The sequence below is a fragment of the Capsaspora owczarzaki genome (genome assembly GCF_000151315.2).
Source record: "Capsaspora owczarzaki ATCC 30864 unplaced genomic scaffold supercont2.3, whole genome shotgun sequence".
Lineage (NCBI taxonomy): Eukaryota > Filasterea > Ministeriida > Capsasporidae > Capsaspora > Capsaspora owczarzaki.
The window spans coordinates 1,277,887-1,300,756 of NW_011887294.1; the positions used below are offsets into that span (position 1 = coordinate 1,277,887).

Sequence of the window (22,870 nt, forward strand, 5' to 3'; positions counted from 1 at the left end):
GACTGATCGTCAACTTATATGTATTGAGTAGGGGAAAAATTTTACGAGGAAAAATTTACAGAGACAATCATCACGAAACTCAAACACACTTTGTAAGTCGAAAGCGAAAAACCTTGAATCATGCTCTCAAACAAATCGCCCGCCCGAACTCAGCGGGGTGGTGGTGCCGACGCCTCGGTATTGATTGGTTGGATGCGTATTTGTGGCTCCGGGCGAGTTGGCTCCAAGCGCCTGTGCTTGCTGGGCACTTTGGTTGAAATCGGTGGGAGAGCCGAGCTCGCCGCGGGTGTACTGCCAAAAGAGCGTCTCGGCGCGGTAAAGGACCTCGGTCAAATCCAGCTTTTGCGAGACGGTGCTGGCGAACATGAGCAAATCGCTGTCGTTCAGCTTGGCCTCCATGATGTTGTCGCGGTGCAGCGACATGACGGCGAGACACATGAACAGGGCGAACGGATTCGGCCCAAGCTCGTCCTCGGCAGGCAAGTTGGGCTGCTTGGTCGGTGTGGGAGACTGCGAGCGGGGTTGTGCAACCTGAGGTGCGGCTTGCGGCTGTTGGGCAGCAGAAGAGGAGGAGGAGAAGGAGGAGGAAGCGGGTGTCGGGCGTGCATCGCGCTGATTGGCTGGCGCAGTGGGCATGGTCCAGAGAACCTCGGCAATACGAAGCGAATCGTCAAAGGAAAACTCGCGCTTGAGATTCAAGAGAAGCCAGCGGTAGGCGAAAAAGCAGTTCTGCGCTTGCTGGCTGACAAGGTAGTTGTAGAAAACGCGGTCTGCCTGGGCGAGCAGCTGGGCGAGGAGCATGAGCTGAAAGTTCATGGCCTGTTCGTTGGCGTGGAAGTAGCCCTGCATGCGGTCCATGACGGTGACAAAGCACCAGAAGGCCTCGGCCTCGTCATTGACCACGCTGAGAATCTGGGCGGCGAGGTCGTTCATGCCCTGGGCGTACGCGACTTCGCGGTTGAACTCGGCATACGTGGCCAGAATGTTGAACAGCTTGGTGAGATTCGGGTTGTTGTCGTTGGCAAACAGGGGATTCTGGCGGTCTGTGCGCACAACGTCGTTGCGAATCAGGTCGTGTGTGCGCGCCTGTAGCTGGTACAGCTTGCGCTCGCGGATTTCGGGGGCGAGACTATCAAGACGAGCGAGCCAATCCGCAGCATCACCCATGCGCCCGTTTGCCATGCTGTTGGCGGACGGTGGGGGAGAGCCGCCGGGAAGAATGATGAGCCGGTCGTCGTCGCTGTCAACAATCTTTTCAGCCTCTTCCGCCCCTTCGGCAGCGGCAGCGATGGCTGCTACGGTCGCGGCACTGCCCTCCAAGTTGGTTGGTTCGCCAGCCTCGGTCTTGAACAAGAGCTCGCGCGTCTTCCAGCGTTGGAAGAGCGCGTCGTATTCTTGGCACTTGGCCTGGCCAATTTGGTGGCACTCTTGCAGAGGCGTGTCGAACGGATAGAACTTGAGCAAGTAGCGCCAAACGATCGGGCGCACCGGCGGATCGATGCCGCCGTGGAAGATGCGCTGCCGCAGCTTGGCCTCGTCCTTGACGCCGCCGTCCTTCTCCAGGAAGGTGCGCCACTCAGAGTAGCGGAGCGGCTCGTTCGCAATACGCCGAGAAGTCGACGAGGAGGAGGAGGGTGCAGCGGAAGTGATGGTGAATGTGAGACGCTCGCTCGCAAACTCCTGGACAGACTCGCGGACTCGGCGCGCTTCCTTGGCCACTGCGTCGAGCATCTTGCGGGAAGCATCGCGGAGCGCGGAGGTATCTCCGCCCATGATGCGAGTCCAAGTCAAGCGGAACTGCTCCGAGGGCGTGGTGGCGATCGAGCTGGTGGACACGGCATGCCAGCCTTCGACGTCCTCGCCGTCATCCGTCGTTGAAGTGGCTGTCGAGGGTTGTGTGGTCGGCTGCGCGGCAGTGGCAGCCTCGACGCTGTGGCTCGTCGGTTCGTTCGCTGTGTTTCGGCGCAAACCCGTCGGCGTCGGGCTGCTCGTGCCTTTGGTGGGTGACGACGAGGCAGCAAAGAAGGACGATGGAAGCTGGGGCGAGAGTCGGCCCGAGTTGTTGTTGTTGTTGCTGTTGCTCGACCCTCCTGTTTTCGGAGAAGCAGCATAAGCAGGATTGCTTGTCGGAGCAGTCTGTTTGGGCACAGCCAAACCAGCACTGGGTTCCACGGAGCCGCTTGGTCCACTTGAGCCATTCGAGACAGGTGGAGCAGCAGTTGGGACACTTGAGACACTTGGGACACTGGGGACGCTTGAGGGACTGGGCGCAGCGGCGCTGGGGGTCGGGTGGGGCTCGGAGCGCGGTTGTGACGACACGCTCGGCTCGCGCCAGTCATTCGCGCCACTGCTCAAGCTCAGAGCGCCGCCAAAGCCGTCGCCGACTTCTCCTGGCTGCTGCGTGGTTGCATGGCTCGGCACGGAGGCAGTGGAAGTGGAAGTGGAAGTGGAGACAGGCAGAAGCGGCTGCTGGGCGGGATGAGAGTGATGACCACCCGCCAAGACTGGAGCGAGCTGGCTCGGGGAAGGAGTCGCCGTCGCAGTGCTGCTGGACGGGAGAATCAGCGAAAAGCCGTCGTCGTCGTCATTCGGAGCGTCGAGCAGGTGGTGGGCAAACGGCGTTGCCTTGGACGAAGAAGCTGGTCCGCCACCCATGTTTCTGAGACGTAACAGTGAAAAAGAATGAACTGGAGTGATTTGTAGAGTAAAAATTGAACTGAAAAATGTATTGACAACAATGAAAACATTCACACCGAGAAGGCAATGCAATTTGCACAACTGCGGCGAGGGGGGGGGGAAGGCTAAATTCACAACGAAAAAAAAAATCAAGATTTAACGTCCATCACCACAAAGAAAAATTATTGCGGGGAGAGCAACAACTTTCATCGGGCAAACGGTCGCGGGGGGGGGGAGTGTGGAATAAGAAAAGGAGGACGACCGTGTCGTCGCGCCTCGAATAAGAAAATAATCAAAATCAAGAAATCAAACCAACAAGCACGAGTAGCAAGCCGGCAGTTATTGCTGTGATGGAGCAGCGCCAGTAATCTTGCGGAGTGCCTCGATTTCGGCATTCATGGCTTGCATCTGCTTGGTGGCCTCCTTGAGTTGCTCGAACGAGCGGGCTTGGCACTGGTGCAAGTAGCGAATGTAATCGACCGCCTTGCGGAGGGTCTCGCCCTTGTTGGCCTTCTCGCCGCCATTGTCGGGCACGAGGGCAGAGAGCTCAATGATGCGGTCGTTAATGTTGTCGCGGCGGCGACGCTCGACAGCGTTGTGGCTGTCGCGGCGACGCTGCTTGCGCATCATGTTGGACTGGTCAATCATCGGCGCAAGACCGAGCACGGCAGCAGCGGCAGCCACCGAAGGGTTGAACTGGCCGGGAGCCCAGGCGCCCATGGGAGCCGCGGCAAGCGGGTTGAAGCCGAACGGGCCGGGGAGCGAGTGCCCAGGAGCGGCAGCGTTGGCCGAGGCGGCGGCCACAAAAGCGGCGGCAACGGCAGCAGCGGTCGCGTTGGCATTGGCGGTGGCAGTCTGCACCGTTGCTGCTGCTGGCAGGGAGGATGGCATGGCGGAGGGCAATGCGGCGGAGGGCAATGCGGCGGAGGGCAATGCGGCGGCAGGCACCGCGGCAGGCAGGGTTGTGGTGGCACCGAGGTCGACATTCATGGACGAGAAGGCGTTCACGTCAAAATCAATGAGCAGATCGTCCATCAGGTTGGCGGGAGTGCCATCCTCGTTCGAGAACGTGTCGAGAGACTCGTCCTCCTCGCTCACAGCCGAGCGCGCTGACAACGGGGCAGCGGCCGGGATGGCGTTGGCAAAGACCTCCATAAAGCCCTGGTGGTGGCTCGAGGCGGGAGCAGAAGCAGCAGCCGCAGCGCTGCTCACGGCGCCCATCAAGTGCGCAGAGTTGGCCATGACAATCTTGAGGCGCTCGAGCTCGGCCATCTGCTTGCGGTGCTCTGCGAGTGGGACGCGGCTTGGCTTCATATCGAGCAAGGCCGTCGCGTCGGCGGGGTTGAAGTAGGAGGTTTGCGCAGGATTCATGTTGGGTGAATGCTGTTGTTTTGGGAGCTTTGTTTCAAAAAAAGAACGAGCGCGCTTGGAGCAAAGAAAAAAAAAAGGCTGTTGGTAGTTGCTGTTGGAGGACTTTTTTGTTGAAGAGCTTTGGCTGGTGAGGAAGGAAAGGGCAAACGAGGAGGTCTGTGTGGGGAAGGGGAGAGCGCACATGGAGAAAAGACGGGCAAAAAAAAAGTGAGTAATTGACAAAAACAACAAGAGCATACGGAAAAGTTCACTAGCGCGGTAAGAAAAAGGTAGTCGGAGAAGGCATACGAAGAAACAAAGGGCGCGACCTCAATTAAGGATGGATTAGGAAATTGCGATGCCGCAATGCTAAATCCATACAAAAAAATAATAAAAAAAAAAAAGAAAAAAAAACGGCGTATTGTTTTTTTTGCGGCCAAGTTAAAAAAAAAAAATCCCACTTCCGCAGATCAACGGAAAGAGGACAACGCGAGGAAGTCGATGGACGAGCATTGGAAAAGCGAACGAGAACGAACGGCAGCAAAGGACGAATGATTTGCCATGAAAATCTGAAAAGTCGGAGGACAAAACTGCGGAAAGAGCGAGAAAGATGGAAAAAAAGAAAAAAGGGGGGGAAAATGAAAAAAAGGCTTTTTTTTTGCCCACAACAGACTCAGTGAACGGAAGGTGGACAGTGCAGCCCTGCATGCACCACGAGTCGAGCCAAGCAACAAGAGCACCGCAGCGGCAGTGGGAGAGAAAGCGAGAAAGCGAGAGAGAAAGAGAGAAAGAGCGAAAGAGGCCAAAAAAAAAAAAAAAAAAAAAAGCGGAAGCCGAAAGTCGGGAGATCTCGGCAACTCGTGATGCTTTTGGAGTTCAATGGACTTCAATAGAAAAAGCCGAAAAAGCCGCCAAAATTCGCGCCTCGAGCAGGATGAAGGATTGACAGCAACAAAGACTCCCCCAAGCAGCAAGAGTGTGGAGGGGAGAAGAAGCGGAAAAGCGCGCAAGGAGAGCGAGCAAAACAAATGGAAGAGGAAAAGGAAAAAGGCAAGCGCAAAAAATATCAAAGCAAAATGAGCAACGAACAGAAAAAAAACGAGACTGAAAATTGAATGTTGAATCCATTCAGAATTAAGAACGGAAGGTTGCTTGTTCCGAACCGCACCGAGCGTCTCGTCTGCCATTGAGGTTGTGTCGTGAAACAAGCTAGTCGCACACTCTCATTCAGTACGTTGGAGTTTGAGAAGAGCAGAGTTTGAAAACAAGGCGGACGAGAAAGGGAAAAATGGCTTGAAATGTTATCCGTTTTGTTGATTCCGGTTGTTAACCCATCTCTGTTCTCACCTCCTCGCCTTCCAGGGGACGCGCCCGATTGCGCAGACCCCGACAACGCCACAAGGCGGGTCTACTGAGCTGCCTCGACACGCGGGTGCCGTCCCCCTGCTTCCCTCCCATGGACTGTGCTCACTGCGAGACGCGAGAGAGCGGCAGCAATGGTGATTGCTTTTGTTTTTTGGGTTTATTGGTTGGTTTGTCTGCCAAATTTGCGAATTTCCGTGTTTGGCAGGTGACTCAGAAGACCCGATCGCTTTGTTACCAGCCACACCAGGGAAGTCATCCGCTCCAATCGCATGCGAGACAACCGATTGTCCCTTGAAGAGCTGAATAGCGCGGTTTGTTTCGATTTCTGGTTGCGTCGTTCACTTTTGAGTTTGCTCTCACTCAATCATGGAGCATCGCAGACACTCGCTCAACTTTTAATCTTTTGTATTTTGCTAATGTACGATGCAACAGACGTTGTGGGGGAAACGCGAAAGCAAAAGCAAAGCTGCATCAACGATTTTTGTTTTGTGGTCCTTTTTTCTTTTGTTTTGTTTTCTGTCAAGACACAAAGACAAAAACCAAAACCAAAAATCGCAAGAGGTGAGTAACGAACTTGAATGCACATCAAACCAAACTCACGAAAAAAACATACCAAAATCAAAAATGCATCTTTTCTGGTTAAATTAGCGCTGCTTGCGGTTCTTCTCTTCGGCAGCAACGGCAACGTACTTGGCACGCGAGCCGAGGTAGAGGAAGGCAGGGCCGCCGACGAGGACAGCGGTGGCAACGGCAAAGACGGCCCACTGGAGAATGTGCGAGGCGTACTGGCGGTCGTAGTCGTTGAAGGGGTAGATTTGCTGGACGCCGGGGGCGCTGGTCAGGGCAACGACGGGGTCGGAGGCATCAGCGGTCTCGAGGTAGGAGACCTGGCCGAAGGTGAAGTTGTAGCGGCCGTGGCTGAGGGGGCGGACGACGACGAGGTGGGTCACGTTGGCACCGGCGGCGAGGTGGTCCCACTTGGCCGAGGTCGAGCCGGCAACAATGTTGAAGCCCTCCTGGGGGAAGTAGTCGAGGAGTTGGATGGACGAGGCAGCGCCTTCGCCAATGTTGAAGAGGGAGTACTGGATGGTGATGTCCATGTTCTCGACGAGGTAGTTGTTCAGGATCGACTTGGAAGCGAGAATGTACGCAGAGTCGGCAAACGCGCCGCCAACGCATGCCATCACGGCGACGGCAACGAGCAGAAGAGTGCTTTGACGCATGGTAGTTGCACACACAAGGAAAAAAATCCGCAAAAGAATCTGTTTTGGAGAGGAGGGTTTGCTGTTTTTTTGTTTTGGCTGCAGCACAGCAAAGCAAGGATTTTGGTGAGATGCAAGCTCAGATGGCAAATGGAAATGACAGTCGAACGATGGGTGGGGGTGGGTGGTTGACACTGGATATGAGCAAAGCGCCAACGTAACGATGCGCTGGCACACCATCAAGAACGACAATGATGCTGTTGCTGCAGAGCGCTGTCCCCCTTACGATCGCCCAAGCTCAATCCTGCAAGTCATCCACAACTGTGCATCAGCCAAAGCTACCGAGGCCGTGTCGGATCAAACTGGCTTCAATGATCGCTTTGAGGATTGAAGAAGAAAAAAAAAAAAGCAATGCGATCTCGTTAAAATAAAAAAAAAATCACAAGCTGCGACTCGATCGCATGGATCGTGGTGAGGGAGGGGGGTGGGAGGGCGATTCACGCATCATGACGCGCGAAAACGGCATGTTGGAACGCAGAGCAGCGAGGGCTGCAACGGATGGAGGAGAACAAACAGGAAGAAGAGGAAGAAGAAGGACAAAAAAAAAAAAAAAAGAAGACAAGATCTCTCTCTCGCTCTCTCTTGCTGCCCAGCACTCGCTCCACAGCGCATTGGTGAGCTGAAAATGGTGGATTGTCAAGCCATGGCACGAGTGGTGAAACGCCCTCCGTCGGGTGAACGCAGAACGACAAACGCAGAGCCGCAGAGCTCAAAGAGCGCAATGGAACTTAACAAAACATACTCTCAAACAGAAAATACAAACTGGCTTTGGTTCAAAAATACAAAAGCAGATGACAGGCTGAATTGTTCAGACCCGGCAGACGCGTGGTATTAGATTGTACTGGCTGACATGCAAGCAGAGCACACGATTATCTTCCGTATTGTAGGCTCACACCGACGCAAGCTCACACTCGACCAGATTAGCTGTCGCTTGCAACCCTCTCGCAAGAGCTAAAAGTCTAGGAAGGAAAAGACATGCTGCAAAAAAAAATGCTGTACTTCATTTGCATGAACACCGCCAGCCATGACGCGCCCAATCTCTTCATGAAAACAGCTTGGGGTTGAGCCAGTCGAGGGAAACATCCTCGAGGTGGGTTTGAAAGTCAACAATGTCTCGGAAGGTCTTGCGCTTGATGTGATCCACAACAAACTTTGGTGTTTCGGGATCGATGGGGGATAACCGCAACTCGCTGACAAGCAAACAACAACAAAAAAATAAGAAAAAAAAAAAGAAACAAAAAAAAAAACGGAATTGCAGCTCCTCAAACGATGCATTGCAAAGGAAAGACTCACTTGCTGCTCTCTGCCTCTTGACGCCATGCGCTGCCAGTATGAATGAAAGGCTGTCCGGACGCACGCAGCAAACAGTCCAAACGCAACAGCGATGAGACCTCATGGCATTTGGGTACTTGAAAAAGCACGCTCCTGTCTCTCTCGCTCTTTCTTGCGCTTACATTCAATGCCAGATTGCCTTCTTGATGATCAATGGATCGGTTGTCGACCATGAACACAACGGCATCGGGAAAGAGAGCGCGAATTCGATCGCCCACCACTTGTGCGAGCCCAGTGATGGATCCTGAGCCAATTGTCTCGCTAGCCTGGTAGTATCCCACAATCGACAGCTGATGCTTTTGCGCGTATGCGTACACCTGCGTTGGCCGAGGTCCGAACGAGAAGGAGACAACGCGACGCGTGAAACGCGTGAGCGTCAACTACCGAAACGCACCTCTCGACCAGATCGCAATGCAAACGAAGCAAAAAGGGGCTCCCTTACAGCATGGAGTGCAAACTCAAGCATCGGAGCGAGGTTTAGTTGTGAATGGAAGAGCGGAATGGCGTCCGTCACTTTGAAGTCGCGCTTGCTGCTCCCAGCGGTGCTAGCATCGATTGGCGTGCCCAGCAAAATGCCATTCACACCAGACGAAGGGAATCGAGCTGCATGTAGAATAATTTTGGCGTATGCGTCGCGAGCAAGTTGGACGGTTCTCATTGTGGATGAATGAAGTCGGACTTGGAAAGTGAATCGTTCTTCGAAGGGGCTTCGGGTCCAAATGTTGCTCGTTCGCTCTAGAGTTGGCACAACATCAGAACAGAACCCATGCATGAGAACACGCTGCACTCAAGTGGATCTGGTTCGTGGAACGATTTGCAGAAACACAGCACAGCAGAACGCGAGATCGCGAACAAATGGCGCCGCTTTCGACCGCTAGCCAGCGAGGGTGCAACCCGCCCGCGGGGATCAAGAGACACGGCGCCGTCCATCGGACGCACTGAGCAAGCTTGAGAAAGGCGAGTGGCGGCCCGAGCCGGCGGCAGGGGGCACATGTCGACTGACCAGACTCGCGCTTCACTCTGCTGTTCCTGTGACTCTCGCTCGCTCGTGCTCCTCCATCATCGTAAAACACAACATAAAGAAACAAAAAACGGACATCCGACCCCGACAACAGAACGAAAATCAAAATCGCATTCGCAGGTGGTTGCTACCGAAACTGATGACAAAAGTGGGACTGGATTTGCTTGTCGCAATGCATCAGCACTTGCATTTCGATCTACAGTACTGTCGTATTCCTATTGTTGGTTTTTTTTTTTTGGGGGGGGGGGGTTGGTTTATTCTTCCTTTTGACAACTATTGTTTGCAATCATGGCGATGCTTCAGCAGCAGCTCCAGACGGAAATCAACGAGCTCAAGGGCCGTCTTGCCATAGTCAAGAAGGAGTTTGAAGACACGACTGGTAAAGCCCCCGGACTCCCCCGTCGTGCCGTACTGCTCCTATTTGCAAATCTGTCTATCTCTCCTTCTATCTCTCTCCCTCTCTGTGGCTGCCGTTGCCGAGAGTGCCCAAGCAGCGGACTGGAAGCGAAAAATTGCCTGTTGTTCGCATTTCTCATTCACGCTGCTTGTGGCTGCACTGCGCGTCCGCCGCTCGACCTCGATCGCTTTTTGCTGCTTTGCAAGGGAGCTGCGGTGTCCGTTGTGCTTCAGAGCGTGCATCGAACGACCCGACTGCAGTGCTGAAGATCCATCGTCGGATATAGCCAGCGGTTTTTTTTTTTGCTGAACAACAACAACCCAAAAAACAAAAAAAAAAAAAAAAAAAAAAAAAAGCAGCGGAGAAGCTTTGTCCTGAGTCGCTCGCTCTGTGGAGAGTGAAAGGGGGTATCATGTAGCGTACAATTGCGTGTGGATGTGTGTGTGTGTGTTGTGGGCTGGTGGTGGCAAATCGACCGCATCTAAGGAAGCTTTGGGAAAAAAAAAAAAAAAAAAAAAAAAGGATCGAAGCAGCGTCACAACAAAATCCCAGATTGCAATCAATCACAACAACAACCGCCACTTTTACTCTATGAGGGGTGGAGGGTGGTCACACTTGGAGATTGGATGATGATAATGATGATGATGATGATGATGATGATGATGATGATGATGGATGAGTGAAGCGCAGAGTGGCTCCATCGTGGTGGTTGTTTGGTTTTTTTTTGTTTTGTCTGTGGGAGTGGAGCGAAGGAGAGGGTGTTGCTGATTGTTGTCACCCAGACAGACACTCAATCAACCATTCAATCAAACAACTGTGGCTGTTGTTGTTGTTGTTGAATACAAACAAACAAACAAACAAACAAACAAAAAAACACTCATTCCGAATACAAAATGACCACAGTGAAACAGCTGGCACAAAAGACCAAGGAAGTCGGCAGGATCCAGCTGAAAAACCGCAGGACGCTCAAGGGACACCTCGCCAAGGTCTACGCAATGCAGTGGGCAAACGACCGACGCCGCATTGTCTCGGCTGCTCAAGATGGCAAGCTCATCATCTGGGATGCCTTCAAAATGCACAAGGTACTGTCCCTGCGCAGTCCCCTTTTCCCCCTCTACAATCTCCGTCTGTTGCTCACTTTCTCACCGAAACCCCCTTTCATTGCAGCACCACGCAATCGCGCTCCGGTCGTCCTGGGTCATGACCTGCGCCTACTCTCCGTCCGGCCAATTTGTCGCTTGTGGCGGCCTCGACAACGTCTGCACACTGTACTCGATTCGGGAAGGCGAAGATGCACGCATCTACCGCACGCTGAGCGGTCACGACGGCTTCATCTCGTGCTGCCGATTCCTGCCCAACGAACGTCAAATCATTACTGCCAGTGGCGACGCAACCTGTGTGCTTTGGGACATTGAGACCGGTGAGCGGTTGAAGGCCTTTACTGGACACGCGGGAGAGTGCTTGAGGTAATTTTTGTGCCATTCGATTCGATCTGCTTTCATGTACTCTTCGGTCGGTGTGTGTGTGTGTGGTAGTCGTTGTAACTGCATGCACTCCCTTGCAATGTTCAATCAACCAGCGTCAACGTATCGCCCGATGGCAGCACGTTCGTCTCTGGCTCTAGCGATGGCACGTGCCGCATCTGGGATGTTCGTTCTGGTCGATGTGTCCAATGGTTTAACGGCCACGAATCTGACGTGAACGCTGTCGTGTGAGTTGTCGATCGCTGTCTCCAGCCCGTCGTTCTTTTGATGAACTGTTGATTCTCAACCTGGCTGTAATCTCTTTTTTTTTTTTTTTTTTCTCGCTCCTTTCACTCACAAAACAAAACAGCTACTTCCCGAACGGCGAAGCATTTGGCAGCGGCAGTGACGACGACACTTGCCGACTTTTCGATCTCCGAGCAGACCAGCAAATCATGCAATATTCGCGCGATGTCATCATGGCTGGTGTCACGTCCATCGATTTCTCAATGAGTGGTCGACTTTTGTTCGCTGGCCACGATGACTTCCAAGTCAATGTCTGGTAGGTTGACAGTCGAGATCGTTGATTCGTCTTCGAGGAATCGTCAGCGACGACTCACTTTGTCCCTTTTCTTTTCATTCTCAGGGATACTCTGCGCGGCGAACGCGTGGCGCTGTTGGATGCCCACGAGCACCAAGTCAGCTGCTTGGGTGTTTCTTCAGACGGTGCAGCTCTCGCTACTGGAAGCTGGGACTCGTATCTTAAGGTTTGGGCTTAATCCTGAACAATTGCCCCTCATCCCTTTTGTTCAATTCTTCTCTCTCGCTCTCTCTCTCTCTCTCCGTTTTCTCCCAACCTTGTACTGGGATACAAGCCGCACTGTTGATTCGATTTTTGAGTATTTTGTTTGCGTTCTATGAGTATTGGTTTCCGTTGTGTCTACGAAAAGAAATAAAAACGTTGTTTTCTGTTTGGTGGTTGTTGTTTGTTGTGGCTTTTTGTTTCTTCGTTGTAAAATCATCTTACAACCTATCATTCTAACAAAACAGTGTCTTGGAGCAGGGCATACTCGTCAAAATGAACAGTTACTCGTCCATCGGTGCTGGCTTGCTAGAGCTCTCCTTGACAGTGCGGTGAACTGCTGTGCGGTGCTTCTCGATAGCTGCGCAAACGTCATCGAAAAAAAAATGATTGCTCAAAGGTGAGACACAAAAAAAGACGTGCACGACAAAACAACCAAGACTTCGCTCCTCCGACCCATGGCGCGTCACACATTCTTACCACGAAGAGCGCGACCCAGCTTGGACTTCTTGTATGGCAAGGCCTCCTGGCCCTTGTTGTCTTTGCCTTTACCCTTGCCCTTGGCGTCTTTGCCCTTGCCATCCTTCGCCGGGCGGTTGGCTTCTTGAGCTGGCGCTTCGGACTGTTCGCTGGCAACGCGCTTGGTGTCACCTTCGGCAACATCTTCGGCCGCACGCTTGCTCGACTTCTTTTTTGGGGCATCCTCCGACTCTGCTTCCGCTTTCGACAAGCTTGGGAAGGCTTCACGGAACTGGCGTTGGTGCTTGCCGCGCTTTTCAAGCTTGTGCTGAAGATCGGCCTCCTTCTCGGAATCCAGGTAACCAGTGACCTTGCGAAGAGGCACCCATTGACTCAGCTCGGTCTCCTCGGCGAGCAAGATCGTGTCGGCATCGAGGCCGTACGTTTGCTCTGGCACATCGCGGTACTTGAAGAAGGTTGGCTTGCCCGCCACCTGCATGATGATGATGATAATAGTGGATCAACCGATTAGTCAAGAAAACGAACAATGAAAAAAACAGCAACAAATTGCATCTCGCCGACAGAAGCCGTCCAACGCACCAAATCTTCAAACTCGGTCAAGTAGTACTTGTCAATGTAATCTCCGTAAGAAAGACCAGACTGCTCGAATGTGGGCCGTTGCTTGCCGCGCAGCATTTGAAGGAAGGGAGTCTTTTTCTGCTTGGGTTGTGCTGCGGCAGGAGCAGGTGCAGCAGCGGCTGTGTCACAACGAGAAAACACGAGTGAGTTGTCAATAACCTTTCCCCCCCCCCCGCGCCCCCTGTCATTACCCATCAAGAGTATACGTACCGGCCTTGGCCTCTTCCTTCTTGTTCTTTTGCTTGTCTTGCTTGGACGGCTTGGGGGCTGCGGTCTCCAGCTCTGTCAGCACAAGGGTTCAAGTCAAAGTTCAGCGAGAGAAAACCAAACTGCTTGCCAATAAAATGCAATACAACGCGCGCGCCTCACCTGGATTAACCTCATCATAGTCAACCATGTCTTCATCTTCAAGCTGCTTGAAGGCGGGTGCATGCGATTTGCTGACACGTGTGCTGTAAAAGTCGTCGTTGTAAATGGCGCTGAGTTTGCGGTCGTATTCGTTGGGATCGAAATCAGCCTCCAAATCCAACGAGTCGAGAAGCGCCTTCATGCGAGCCTCCTCGTCGGCAGTCTCCTTCATGGCCTCCTTCTTGGTCATCTTGAGGTCCTTCATGAGCTTGGACGCCGTGTCTTGATCCGTGAGCAACATTTGCTGCAGCTCTCGCATGCGTCGGAGTTGCTCTTGCTTGAGCTCCTTTGTGGACTTTTGAGTGTCCTTCTTGGTGCGGCGTGCATCGGCAGCGGCAGTGTCGCGCTTGCGAATGGAGTCATCAATCTTGCGCGGGTGCGTGATAATCGTGCTGCTTCCTGGCTCTTCGAATCGGAAGTTGTGCTTGGCCTCGAACGCCTCCGACTTTTCAAACTGCTCGGCGTCCTCGTCGTCGTCAATCTCCAGGTCCTCCTCGCCCTTGTTCTTCTTGGACGCCTTGCCGCCGTTCTTGTCCTTTCGCTTGCCGCTGGTGACCTCGTCGTATGTGGGCACGCGGCCCTTGCCCTTTTCGAGCCAGCCGCGTCCAAGCAGAAAGTCGCGCAAGAAACGATCCTTCTCGTCGAGCTTGGGATCGGACCAGAAGCGTTTGAGCGTCTGCAGCTCGCCGACGGCTTGCTGATTTTCAAGTTCCTTCTGACCCTTGAGCCATTGCTCAAAGTCGCGCGACTCGGCCTCCTCCTCCTCTTGCGTTTTCCGGCGAGGTCGAAGCAAGCCATTGTCGTGATCGCCGCTGCCATTATCGTTGTCGTTGGCGCTGCTCTTTTTGCCCGACTTTTTGGACAAGCCACCCGTCAACTCATCGTCGCCGTCGCTGTTGCCATCCACGGCGTCAATGAAAGCTGCGCGCAACGCCTCCTGCTCTGCATTGTACGCGCGAGGGTTGTTTCGGGCGAGCTTTTCCTTGCGCTTGACCGTCTCATCTTCGCTGTCGCTCTCGCCAAAGGCTTCCGCGCCACGCGTGAGCAGCTGCTCTCGCTCGACGTCCTTGATGGTGATCTTCTTCTTGGGAGCGTCGTCGGTCGACTTGGCCGCCGGCTCGTCCGGAATGTCTTCCGGGCTGAAAAACTTGAACTCTTTCTGGTAGATGCGCGGATCCTTGGCCTTGACCAGCGACAAGGTTTCGAAAATCTTCTTGTCCAGGGAGCTTGTGAGCAGCTCGCCGTCAGAGTCCTCGCTCTCGTCGCTCTCGCTGTCCGAGTAGTCCTCGTCGTCATCGTAATCGCCCTCGCCTGCTTGCTGCTGGCTGCTGCCACCGCGGTTGTCTGACTTGACCACCTGTCGCACTGCCATTGCGTTTTCCAACCAGCCAACCAACCATTCATTCGCTTGCTAGTGAGTGTTTCTTTCCAGCCCCAAATAGATTGAGGGCAACACCAGATTGCATCACATCGGGTTGGATGGTCGGTGCCATGTGTGTGCGCCTCACACACCAAGCCAACCCACTCCACTCCACTCCACTCCACTCCACTCCACTCCACTCCACTCCACTCCCACACGATGCACCTGTGACTTGGTACAAGCACAAGAATCACGCAGCAGCACAAGCGTCAAGGCCGCCTTACGCTGCATGAGCTCCTCGCGCGCCTTCTTGCGCTCATAGTCCTTGGCGAAGCGAGTGTTGAAGGTCAGCACCAGCACCAGCACCAGCACCAGCACCAGCACCAGCACCAGCACCAGCACCATTGCCGAACTTGGCCCTGGAATGGTTGCCTGGGGCTGGCTTGGCAAAGTGGCTCGCGGCGGGCGCGCTCGTGTCGTCGTGGTCGTCCTCCTCGTGGAACAGGCTCTTCTTCTGCTGCTGCTTCGACCCAGCAGTTCGCTTGGAGTCCTGCGACTGTGTGGCATCGCTAGCAGCATGCTTGGATGATGATGATGATGATGATGATGATGATGATGAAGCCTGCGCTTTGCCCGCAGCTGGCTTTGCGTCCTTCGCCTTCTTGTCGTCTTTGCCCATTTTGTGCTTTCAAATGTGTGTGGAAAACAAAGCAAGAGTGGCAATGACCGACCGTCGCGCATACACAACAAGCAAAAGGTGATCTACCTCCTAAATACGAGCAAAGGTTAGCTACCTCCTCAATACACTGCTCAAAACAATCCTCCCCTCGCGCGGGGCTTCTGTGCTTGCAAAACTTTTATTTGTGCAACAGCTCAGTTCAGCGCTGCCAACTTGTTGCATTCGTAACATTGTATTGTACAGTCCTGCCGGCTTTGTGGAACAACGACAGTCCAACATCACTTGCTTGTGCGCAAAAAGCTACACTTGGCCGGCGTCCCAAACAAACAGACGACCATCCGCAGACGCCGAACCGCTCAGCACAAACATGGACGACTCGGAGACTGGCACGGCAGCCAGGGACCGCACGGCGTCGGCATGTCCAACGAGCTCTTTGACAAGTCCGTGCGTGTCGGCATCCCAGACATACAGCGAGCCGTTCGAAGCTCCGCCCCAGATTTTGCCATTGACGAGCGACAGTGCGTTGATTCCCCGCGATTCGAGCGACCAGCTCTTGCGAACCACGCGGGCATGTGCGTCCCAAATGTCCACCGTCCCCGATCGTGCGGAGGCTGTCCAAACATGCGATCCGGCGAGAAGCATGCTTGTGATGGGCGCCGGACTGGAGCTGCCCAGCAAGGGAGGAGCAGAAACGGGTTTCAAATTGGAGGGAACGGGTGTGGTGGCGATCGACTGGGCTGCAGTACTGATTCCGGCAAGGGGCGAAGGAACAGCCTCCATCACGTCCACCACCCGCAGCGTGATGCGATCCAACACCACGACGCAGTCGTTCGTTCCGCACCAGATGTGATCACCGACAATGCACAGGCAGTAGAGTCCAGCAATCTTGCGATTTGCGGCGGCGGCAATGGGCATGGAGGAGCGAGATGGCGACAGGAACAAGTTTGCAGGATCAGTCAGCGACCTGTTGAGTGGTTGTGGCGACTCGGGCGTCTCAAAAACAAACAGAGAAGCGGTGGCAGCGCCGGGTGTGCTCGAGTCGCTGCCGGTGCTCACGGTGCTCTGCGTCAACGAGAAGGATTCGAGCTGGGTGGTGTCCGCGGGTGAGTGCATCATCGAGGTCGAGGTCGTTGACAGAACACGCTGCATCGCCCGAAGCGGGGTCGCATAGATTTGCGAGTCCATCAGTCGCTGCTCAATCTTTTCTTGCAGCAGTTCAGACGCAGCGGCAAAAATATGCGCCTCGACCAGACACTCGCGCGAATTGAGATCCCAACACACAACGTGGCCGTCCAAACTGCACGAAACGACATACTCGTACAGCTGCGCGTCGTTCCGAGCTGATGCCGCAAAAACTTCCGACAGGTTGGAGGACGTTCGAGCAGGAATTGCCGTGGGAAGGCTGACGGGAGAACCTGTGTCAGACGCCATCCGATGATGATGATGATGCACTGGACTGTCAGGTCCGCTGGTACCGTGCATGGCCCCGGCTGAAGTCGATCCGGGCAGAGATGGTGTTGCCGATTGGGCGACGAACGACACGAGATCACAAACGGCCGCATGATGTCGATCCAGGACGGTGACAGTCTGACGCGTTCGCGCATCAACGATATGGATGAGGTGATCGAATGACCCCGCCCACATGTGACGGCGAACGGCCAGCAGCGAACAGATTCTGTTTGCTGGGAAGGGGTGCGGCAGCTGCTGCAAGAAGGTTGACTGGGGCGAATCGGAATGCCCGGCCTTGTCCTGCACGGGAATGCCAGACAGCGTCAGCTCGGTTTCGAGCGCCCAGGTGACCGAGTCAAAGACGAGCAGCGCGCCATTGCTCATGCCACACCAGAGCTTCTTTTCGCGAAACGCCATGCACTCCGTGGTCGCTTTACGAATGTCGTGCGGAGTCGTATCAATACGCAAAACCAGCGCCTGAATCGTGCTCAGGGGCAGACTGCGATAGAGCGGGAAGGTTTGGGAGAAGAACAGGAGGCGGTGGTACAGGTCCTTTTTCATCTTCTCCAGGGTCTCCGACAGCGCAATGTTGATTGCAGCCTGCTGAATGGCCTGCGGATTTTTGGAGCCTTTGGCCACCTTGTATGCCGCAACCATCTCCATGATGTAGTCAAACCACAGGTCGCGACCGCTGAGAATGAGCACTTCGGTTTTGGTAAGCTCGGGCGCATTTGCCTGAGCCGAAGCGGAGCGGTGGAAGATGCGAACAGAAGGAACTCCGGGAGGGATGAGCTTTTTGAATTGGAACTTTTCCACAGAGTCAATGTTGCCAATTCTCGTAATTTCCTTGAGCACCCGCTTGTCGTCCAGCAAAATGAAAATGCGGGCGGTCGTCAAAATGAGGAGGCCAATGCCATCGTGAGTTCGCGCAAGCGTGGAGACCTTGATGATGCTTTCCCCGAGTTCCAGTCGGTCGGCGGGCAGTTCAGGTAGCTGGATGGGCTGCACGACACCAGTCCAAAGCTCGTAGAAGGCTTTGAAATCGCTCTTTGACACGGCCTTGTCTGGGGAACGGAGCGCTGATGCCGACGATGGCGGCGCGTTCGCTGCGTCTGACGACTGCCTCGGTGCAGCAATCAGCTGCTGCAGCTTGTCAATGCCACCAAACTCTGCGGTCGACAGCGGTCGCACCTTGCCGATGAACAAGGACGATGGTACGTCGAGCAAGGTGTCGTAGTCGTCCTCCTCAGTGGCAGTCGAGGACGTCTGCGGGGACGCAGTGGCAGCGGATACCGCAACGCCAGCGCTTTTGCGATCTTCACGCGCACGGGCATTGTTTCCGCCGCGGAGGAAGTTTCCAAACGAGGGCGACGGTGCGTGGGCAGGAGCTGGCGCGTGAGCGGGTGAAGAAGAGCTTGCGGGACTGGAGGTGACGTTGCGAACACTCGGTGCATTGGTTGACTTTGCCGGTTGAGGCGCTTGGTGGCTCGACGGTGGTCGAGTGTCGACAGAGGCAGAGGCAGAGGCAGGAGCAGCAGCTGTCGAAGCTCTTTCGGAAATTGGCAAATCTTGGCAGAGCACATCGAACAGCCGCTCGCCCGTGTCCACATCCGTCACCAGACGGAGCAAGACGCCGCACTTGACAAACGTTGAACAGTTCAGCCAATCCCGCTTCGCCAAACTGTCCAGAACATCCTTTGTGCTGTGAATGACACTAGGAAGATCCAGAGCGAGGGATGTTGCAGTCGACGCATCTGTGCCTGCTCGCCCATTTGGCATTGCTCGCCGAGGAGATGCAGCACGCAGCTGGGAGTCTGTTGCACGCAGTCCGCTGGCGGGCGATCGCACAGCCATGGAACGCCGCGAATGCAGCTTTCCGCCCGTCACATCCACGCATAGGCGGCCAAGTCGACACAGGTGGCTGGGGATGCCATGTACCGACGCGCCGCCAATGTAGTTGAGCGATGACTGCAATAGCGGCGAGTGGCTGGCTGGACTTGAGAGATTGCTCTCCCTGTACGAGAAGAGCGTTCCAACAACGACTTTGGGGAAGAGACTGGCGTCTCGCCGGTAAACAAGGTCAAAGTCAGCAAGTGCTTGGGAGGTCAGGCCTTCAGCGGCGGCAAACAGACCTCGGATGTAGATGAGGGGCACAAATCCGGCGCTTTCCACAGGGTGCGAGAACGACCCAATCGACGCGGAAGAAGATTGTGTGCGCAGAGGGTAGGAGACATGCCGCGCAGAAGGGCCGGTCGCAGTCGGGAGCCCTGCGCTTTGAGGAGTCGCTTGCAACACTGCCGCCACTTCCTCACGCATTTGCACCAAGGACATTCGGTTTCTTGGCGAGAAGAGTTGGCCGTCAGACAGACTGAGGCCCAAGCCTCCAGCTAGAGCTGGCTCGTGCTGACTGGCTGCCGAGGGCGATGTTGGCATGAACAGGTGACGGCTCAACAGGGAACGAGTCGACGAAGCCCAGGCCGACAAGCGACCCAGAGCACTGTCGCCATCCGCACTTGCTGCAGACTTTGATGAAGTGGCCGATGGAGAGGGCGATGAAGGCGCAAGGACGCTGGCTGAAGCGGATGGGGATCCAGGCGTGCGCGTTGCCGATGAAGCTGCTGACAAAGGACCGCTGGGACTGGCCAGCACACCAGGCGCCTCATGCGTCTCGGACAAGCTCACGCAGAGCCGCTCGAGACATCGCACAAAGAACATGCTCTCGGCGCCTTCCGAGGAACTGGCGTCGGGATCGAGGTATTGCTCGACCCACCGCAACCCGAATGGCGGCATGTCGAAAACAAGCGGCAAAGTCCAGTCGAGCATGGCCGTTTGAGACGCGCGGTCGGCGCTTGTCGAACCGACAAGGTTGGAAGCCGAGGCGGGCGACGCGCTGCCAGGAGTAGGCTCGCTGTTCATACCAAAGTTTGGGGGAGCAGAATCAGCGCGGAAGATGGCAGGGTGATGTGGGTTGTTGCTCAAACTCGAGCCGCCAGCACCCACGAACGGGTCTCGCTCGACATAGTCGTCCAAAAAGGCAGGGCTGGGTGTCGGTGGAGGCATGGATTGCACCACTTGCATCGAAAAGCCGCGTGCGAGGTGCGGTGGACTGCGCGGTGGGGAGACCCCTTGGAGCTGTCGCGGGTCTGGAAGCAAGTTGGAATTCGAAAAGTTTGTACCGGGTGCGTGATGCGGCTCTCCGATCAATCCCAAGCCAAACCGGTCGTGTGGAGCCAAGGTACTGAGGCGGGTGCGTTCAAAGCTCCGCGGGTACGGCAGCTGGGTTGGCAACGGGATGGGTATGGTTGCCAGCGACGCCACATAGCTCGCATCGTCAGCGCGCTCGTCAAAATAGTCACGCATAGCACGCTTGCGAGACTGCAAAAACATGGAGAACATGGACGTTTCCGTGATGCGGCGATAGAATGCATGAGACTCTTCCGGCTGTCCTCGCAAAAAGGATTCCAGATTCAGGACTCGCTTGTCGAACATGAGGTGATTTTTCACATTAGCGAAAAGTTGCACGATAAATTCTGTGGGGGGGGGGGGTTTGGTCGAAAGGAAACGATGATCATAAATCATGGTGGAGGCAAACCAGCAGTTAGAATCCGAATACAAAAACAACACATTATGAACAGGGTTTTTTTTTTTTGTTTGTTTGTTTTTGTTTTTTGGTTGACGTGCAGCACGCTCAATCACTTACCAAAAAAAGCAACGCGGGCATTCACCTCAAACTTGCGATAGTGACGCTCCATCCGAACAAAATCCCGCTGTGCCTCAAAGGCGGGCTTCTCGAGGGCGTCGGTTTCGTAATGCAGTGAAACACGCGAAAGTGCGTAGATGAGCCGTCGATGTGCACCTCGAGGGAGCGCTGGAAGTGCCAAGGAGCTCGGAATGGACACACTGCTTTGGTCCAAGTCCACAATGACGGTGCCGGACACCAGATTCATGATGGATTCACGATGGCGCGAATGAATACCCATAATGAACGTTCCGGGAGCCTCGACATAGTCGAGCAGGAACGATGGCAGTACGGAAATGTACGTGTGCTTCCACTGGAAGGGCAACACCAAGGACAAGAGGACCTGCGTGACGTTCGTCAGCAAGGCGGGTTTGGAGGAGATAAACACCATTTTCTGCTCGAGAAGAATGCAAGAAAGGACCTGAATGATCGCATCTGTGCTGAGACAGAGGAAAAGTTGCCGAATCGGGACATCGACAATGGGGATACGGCTCAGCCAGAGCGGCTTGACAGTGATGGGATAGCCCGCGAACAGCGACGACTCGCCATCCTGGGCCTGGCCGGCGTTGGCAACAAAGCTCGTGCCACCCACAGAGGCCGGCGTCCCAAATGAGCCGCGAGAAGAAACGCTTGAAAGGGACTTGGCCTGATTACTCTGCTCGAGCGCCGAAAGAGAGGAGGTCGTGAGTAGCAACGCCCGCGCGTCAGGGAGGGTGAATCGGAGGGCAAGTGCTCCCTGTGGCGGAACAGGAACATGCAGCAGCATTGAAACGTAGGCATCAATGACGTGGATGTAATCGTCCGAGAAGAGCTGCACAGACGGCAGCATGGCGCACAGACTATCGCGCAGCACGGAAATGTACGGAAACTGAGAAACGAGACTGATGGTCACTGGGGCGTACAATCCCTCTGCCAGGAGTCTGCTCAGATCAGCGCTCGTATACCCGTTCGACAGAAACAGGTGCTCCAAATCTTGCAGTGTTTTCGATTTGCAGGCTTCTTGGTATCCTGGGCTGGTTGCGGCGACATGTGTGCCAGTCGCAGTAGCAGAATTGTCAGCATTGTCAGCATTGGCAGCATTGGCAGCGGTCTCCTCGGCGACCAAACCTGGCTGATTGGCGTGCTCGGCATGAAGGAGCAGACCCGGGTCGAGTCGGCGGTACCAGGTCAGGCATGCCACGTACGACCTGCTTCCATAATCATCGGTAATGACGAACGAGTGCGATCTCGAGCGGTGATGCCCGGCCAGGTCCTTGGCTGCTAGGAGATAGGCTCCGTCCGGCAGGCAGAACAAGGGAAGATTATTGACAAACGACGCGTCGCCCGTGAACCGACCCGGCGACTTTCTCGACGACGGAGGAGAGGAAGCTGATGATGAAGCAGAAGCAGAAGCAGACGAGGACGAAGACGAAGCATGCGATGCCGCTGATGACGCCGACCCCGCCGCTGCCCGACTGGCGTTGCTCGTGCCGTCGCTGCTGCTGCTGCTGCTGCTGCGGTGTGATTGCGCAGACGCACCAGAGCCTTGACGCGATCGACTCGTCTGACTGGGATCTGTCGTTGTCGGCGTCACGGGGCTGCCACTGCTGTTGTTGCTGTTGCTGTTGTTGCTGCTAGAGAGTGCTCGTCGGCGGAATTCTGCAGTGGCCGAGGTCGAGCGCAGCGTAACGTGACCGTCTGTCTCGTCTGCCGCAACGCCAAGCACTTTGGCCGAGTACGGCTGGTTGAGTGGCCACGCGCGGTGCATGATTTGGGCTGCTGCTGCTGCTGACGATGATGATGATGATGAGGATGATGCCGAGGCGGATGACTCGTTCTCTCCTCCTCCTCCTACGCTGGGAACGCGTCGTCGATCGCTGGCGCGGGAGGCAGAGCTGCCGCCAAGTGGGACGACGCCCGTGAGCTCGTCAATGCCAACCAGCACGCAGGCATCGATGAGGCAGCAGTCAAACCGCGCGAGGCCGGGCCGACGGTCGCACGGTCCCAACTCCAATCCGCCGTCCATCATGCACAAAACAACTGTGCTCGCTCAACCCACCACCTCAAGAGTCAAACCACTCAATGGAGCAAAACAGCACACGCACACACTGCCAAAAGCAAGCAAGCGTCGTGCCGAAGAGTGAAATGGGAAATGAGACTGGAAATTCAGGGGTGAGAGAAAACGAAGAGTGACTCGGATTGAATCGGAGTTTGCTAGGCTGTGCAAAGGGAAGAAGAAGAAGAAGAAGAAGAAGAAGAAGGAGCGGAACCAAGGATGAAAAGAGTGCAAAAACAACAGGAATAGCATGAATCAAAAAATGACAAGGCAAGAAGCGTCCGGAGTCACGGTTCTGATCGAGAAGCAACGAGGAGCGAGGATGGACCGCTTTGACCGTGCTCCGTGGTGTTGGCTTGGCTAGTTCCACTTCCACCGCATTGTGCTTTTCGGTACTGCACAATCCAAATCCATCTTCAACCGCTTTCCAACCT

At 54.9% G+C, this 22,870-nt stretch overlaps 7 protein-coding genes across 7 annotated transcripts; 1 reads left to right on the forward strand and 6 right to left on the reverse strand.

Annotated features, from left to right (window-relative positions):
* Positions 1–3: 3 nt before the first annotated feature.
* CAOG_02388 (hypothetical protein) lies at positions 4–2,703 on the reverse strand. Its single transcript, XM_004349088.2, has one exon. The coding sequence runs from the start codon at positions 2,653–2,655 to the stop codon at positions 127–129; it is 2,529 nt and encodes an 842-aa protein (XP_004349138.1). The 5' UTR covers positions 2,656–2,703; the 3' UTR covers positions 4–126.
* An 8-nt stretch (positions 2,704–2,711) lies between these two features.
* Positions 2,712–4,203, reverse strand: CAOG_02389 (hypothetical protein). The gene has a single exon (XM_004349089.2). It carries the CDS (start codon positions 4,045–4,047, stop codon positions 3,016–3,018), a length of 1,032 nt encoding a protein of 343 aa, XP_004349139.1. The 5' UTR covers positions 4,048–4,203; the 3' UTR covers positions 2,712–3,015.
* A 1,576-nt stretch (positions 4,204–5,779) lies between these two features.
* CAOG_02390 (signal sequence receptor beta) lies at positions 5,780–6,692 on the reverse strand. Its single transcript, XM_004349090.2, has 2 exons — positions 6,005–6,692; positions 5,780–5,907 (listed from the first exon to the last, which is right to left on the reverse strand). Exon 1 carries the CDS (start codon positions 6,612–6,614, stop codon positions 6,036–6,038), a length of 579 nt encoding a protein of 192 aa, XP_004349140.1. The 5' UTR covers positions 6,615–6,692; the 3' UTR covers positions 5,780–5,907; positions 6,005–6,035.
* Positions 6,693–7,612: 920 nt separating this feature from the next.
* Positions 7,613–9,150, reverse strand: CAOG_02391 (hypothetical protein). Its single transcript, XM_004349091.2, has 5 exons — positions 9,138–9,150; positions 8,428–8,720; positions 8,108–8,302; positions 7,947–7,996; positions 7,613–7,843 (listed from the first exon to the last, which is right to left on the reverse strand). The coding sequence occupies exons 2-5, from the start codon at positions 8,641–8,643 to the stop codon at positions 7,696–7,698; spliced, it is 609 nt and encodes a 202-aa protein (XP_004349141.1). The 5' UTR covers positions 8,644–8,720; positions 9,138–9,150; the 3' UTR covers positions 7,613–7,695.
* A 124-nt stretch (positions 9,151–9,274) lies between these two features.
* On the forward strand, positions 9,275–11,837 carry CAOG_02392 (guanine nucleotide-binding protein beta subunit). Its single transcript, XM_004349092.2, has 6 exons — positions 9,275–9,385; positions 10,307–10,485; positions 10,571–10,869; positions 10,983–11,114; positions 11,237–11,428; positions 11,513–11,837. Exons 1-6 carry the CDS (start codon positions 9,295–9,297, stop codon positions 11,643–11,645), a joined length of 1,026 nt encoding a protein of 341 aa, XP_004349142.1. The 5' UTR covers positions 9,275–9,294; the 3' UTR covers positions 11,646–11,837.
* A 115-nt stretch (positions 11,838–11,952) lies between these two features.
* CAOG_02393 (hypothetical protein) lies at positions 11,953–15,275 on the reverse strand (the record flags this gene model as incomplete). Its single annotated transcript, XM_004349093.2, has 6 exons — positions 11,953–12,029; positions 12,149–12,620; positions 12,728–12,885; positions 12,977–13,048; positions 13,136–14,539; positions 14,819–15,275. The coding sequence occupies 6 exons, from the start codon at positions 15,273–15,275 to the stop codon at positions 11,953–11,955; spliced, it is 2,640 nt and encodes an 879-aa protein (XP_004349143.2).
* A 97-nt stretch (positions 15,276–15,372) lies between these two features.
* Positions 15,373–22,558, reverse strand: CAOG_02394 (hypothetical protein). The gene is made up of 2 exons (XM_004349094.2): positions 20,363–22,558; positions 15,373–20,192 (listed from the first exon to the last, which is right to left on the reverse strand). Exons 1-2 carry the CDS (start codon positions 22,407–22,409, stop codon positions 15,514–15,516), a joined length of 6,726 nt encoding a protein of 2,241 aa, XP_004349144.2. The 5' UTR covers positions 22,410–22,558; the 3' UTR covers positions 15,373–15,513.
* Positions 22,559–22,870: the final 312 nt, after the last annotated feature.

Excerpts from the sequence above, each read along its gene's own strand:
- CAOG_02394 (XM_004349094.2), bottom strand. The coding sequence starts at position 22,409 with ATGATGGACGGCGGATTGGAGTTGGGACCGTGCGACCGTCGGCCCGGC. Across the intron at positions 20,193-20,362 it reads TGCCCGCGTTGCTTTTTTTG|AATTTATCGTGCAACTTTTC; the intron begins GTAAGTGATTGA and ends CCCCCCCCACAG.
- CAOG_02388 (XM_004349088.2), bottom strand. The coding sequence starts at position 2,655 with ATGGGTGGCGGACCAGCTTCTTCGTCCAAGGCAACGCCGTTTGCCCAC.
- CAOG_02392 (XM_004349092.2), top strand. The coding sequence starts at position 9,295 with ATGGCGATGCTTCAGCAGCAGCTCCAGACGGAAATCAACGAGCTCAAG. Across the intron at positions 9,386-10,306 it reads GGAGTTTGAAGACACGACTG|TGAAACAGCTGGCACAAAAG; the intron begins GTAAAGCCCCCG and ends AAATGACCACAG. Across the intron at positions 11,429-11,512 it reads GACTTCCAAGTCAATGTCTG|GGATACTCTGCGCGGCGAAC; the intron begins GTAGGTTGACAG and ends TTTCATTCTCAG.
- CAOG_02389 (XM_004349089.2), bottom strand. The coding sequence starts at position 4,047 with ATGAATCCTGCGCAAACCTCCTACTTCAACCCCGCCGACGCGACGGCC.
- CAOG_02391 (XM_004349091.2), bottom strand. The coding sequence starts at position 8,643 with ATGAGAACCGTCCAACTTGCTCGCGACGCATACGCCAAAATTATTCTA. Across the intron at positions 7,997-8,107 it reads AAGGCAATCTGGCATTGAAT|CCTTTCATTCATACTGGCAG; the intron begins GTAAGCGCAAGA and ends GCGTCCGGACAG. Across the intron at positions 7,844-7,946 it reads CAAGAGGCAGAGAGCAGCAA|CGAGTTGCGGTTATCCCCCA; the intron begins GTGAGTCTTTCC and ends TTTGCTTGTCAG.
- CAOG_02390 (XM_004349090.2), bottom strand. The coding sequence starts at position 6,614 with ATGCGTCAAAGCACTCTTCTGCTCGTTGCCGTCGCCGTGATGGCATGC.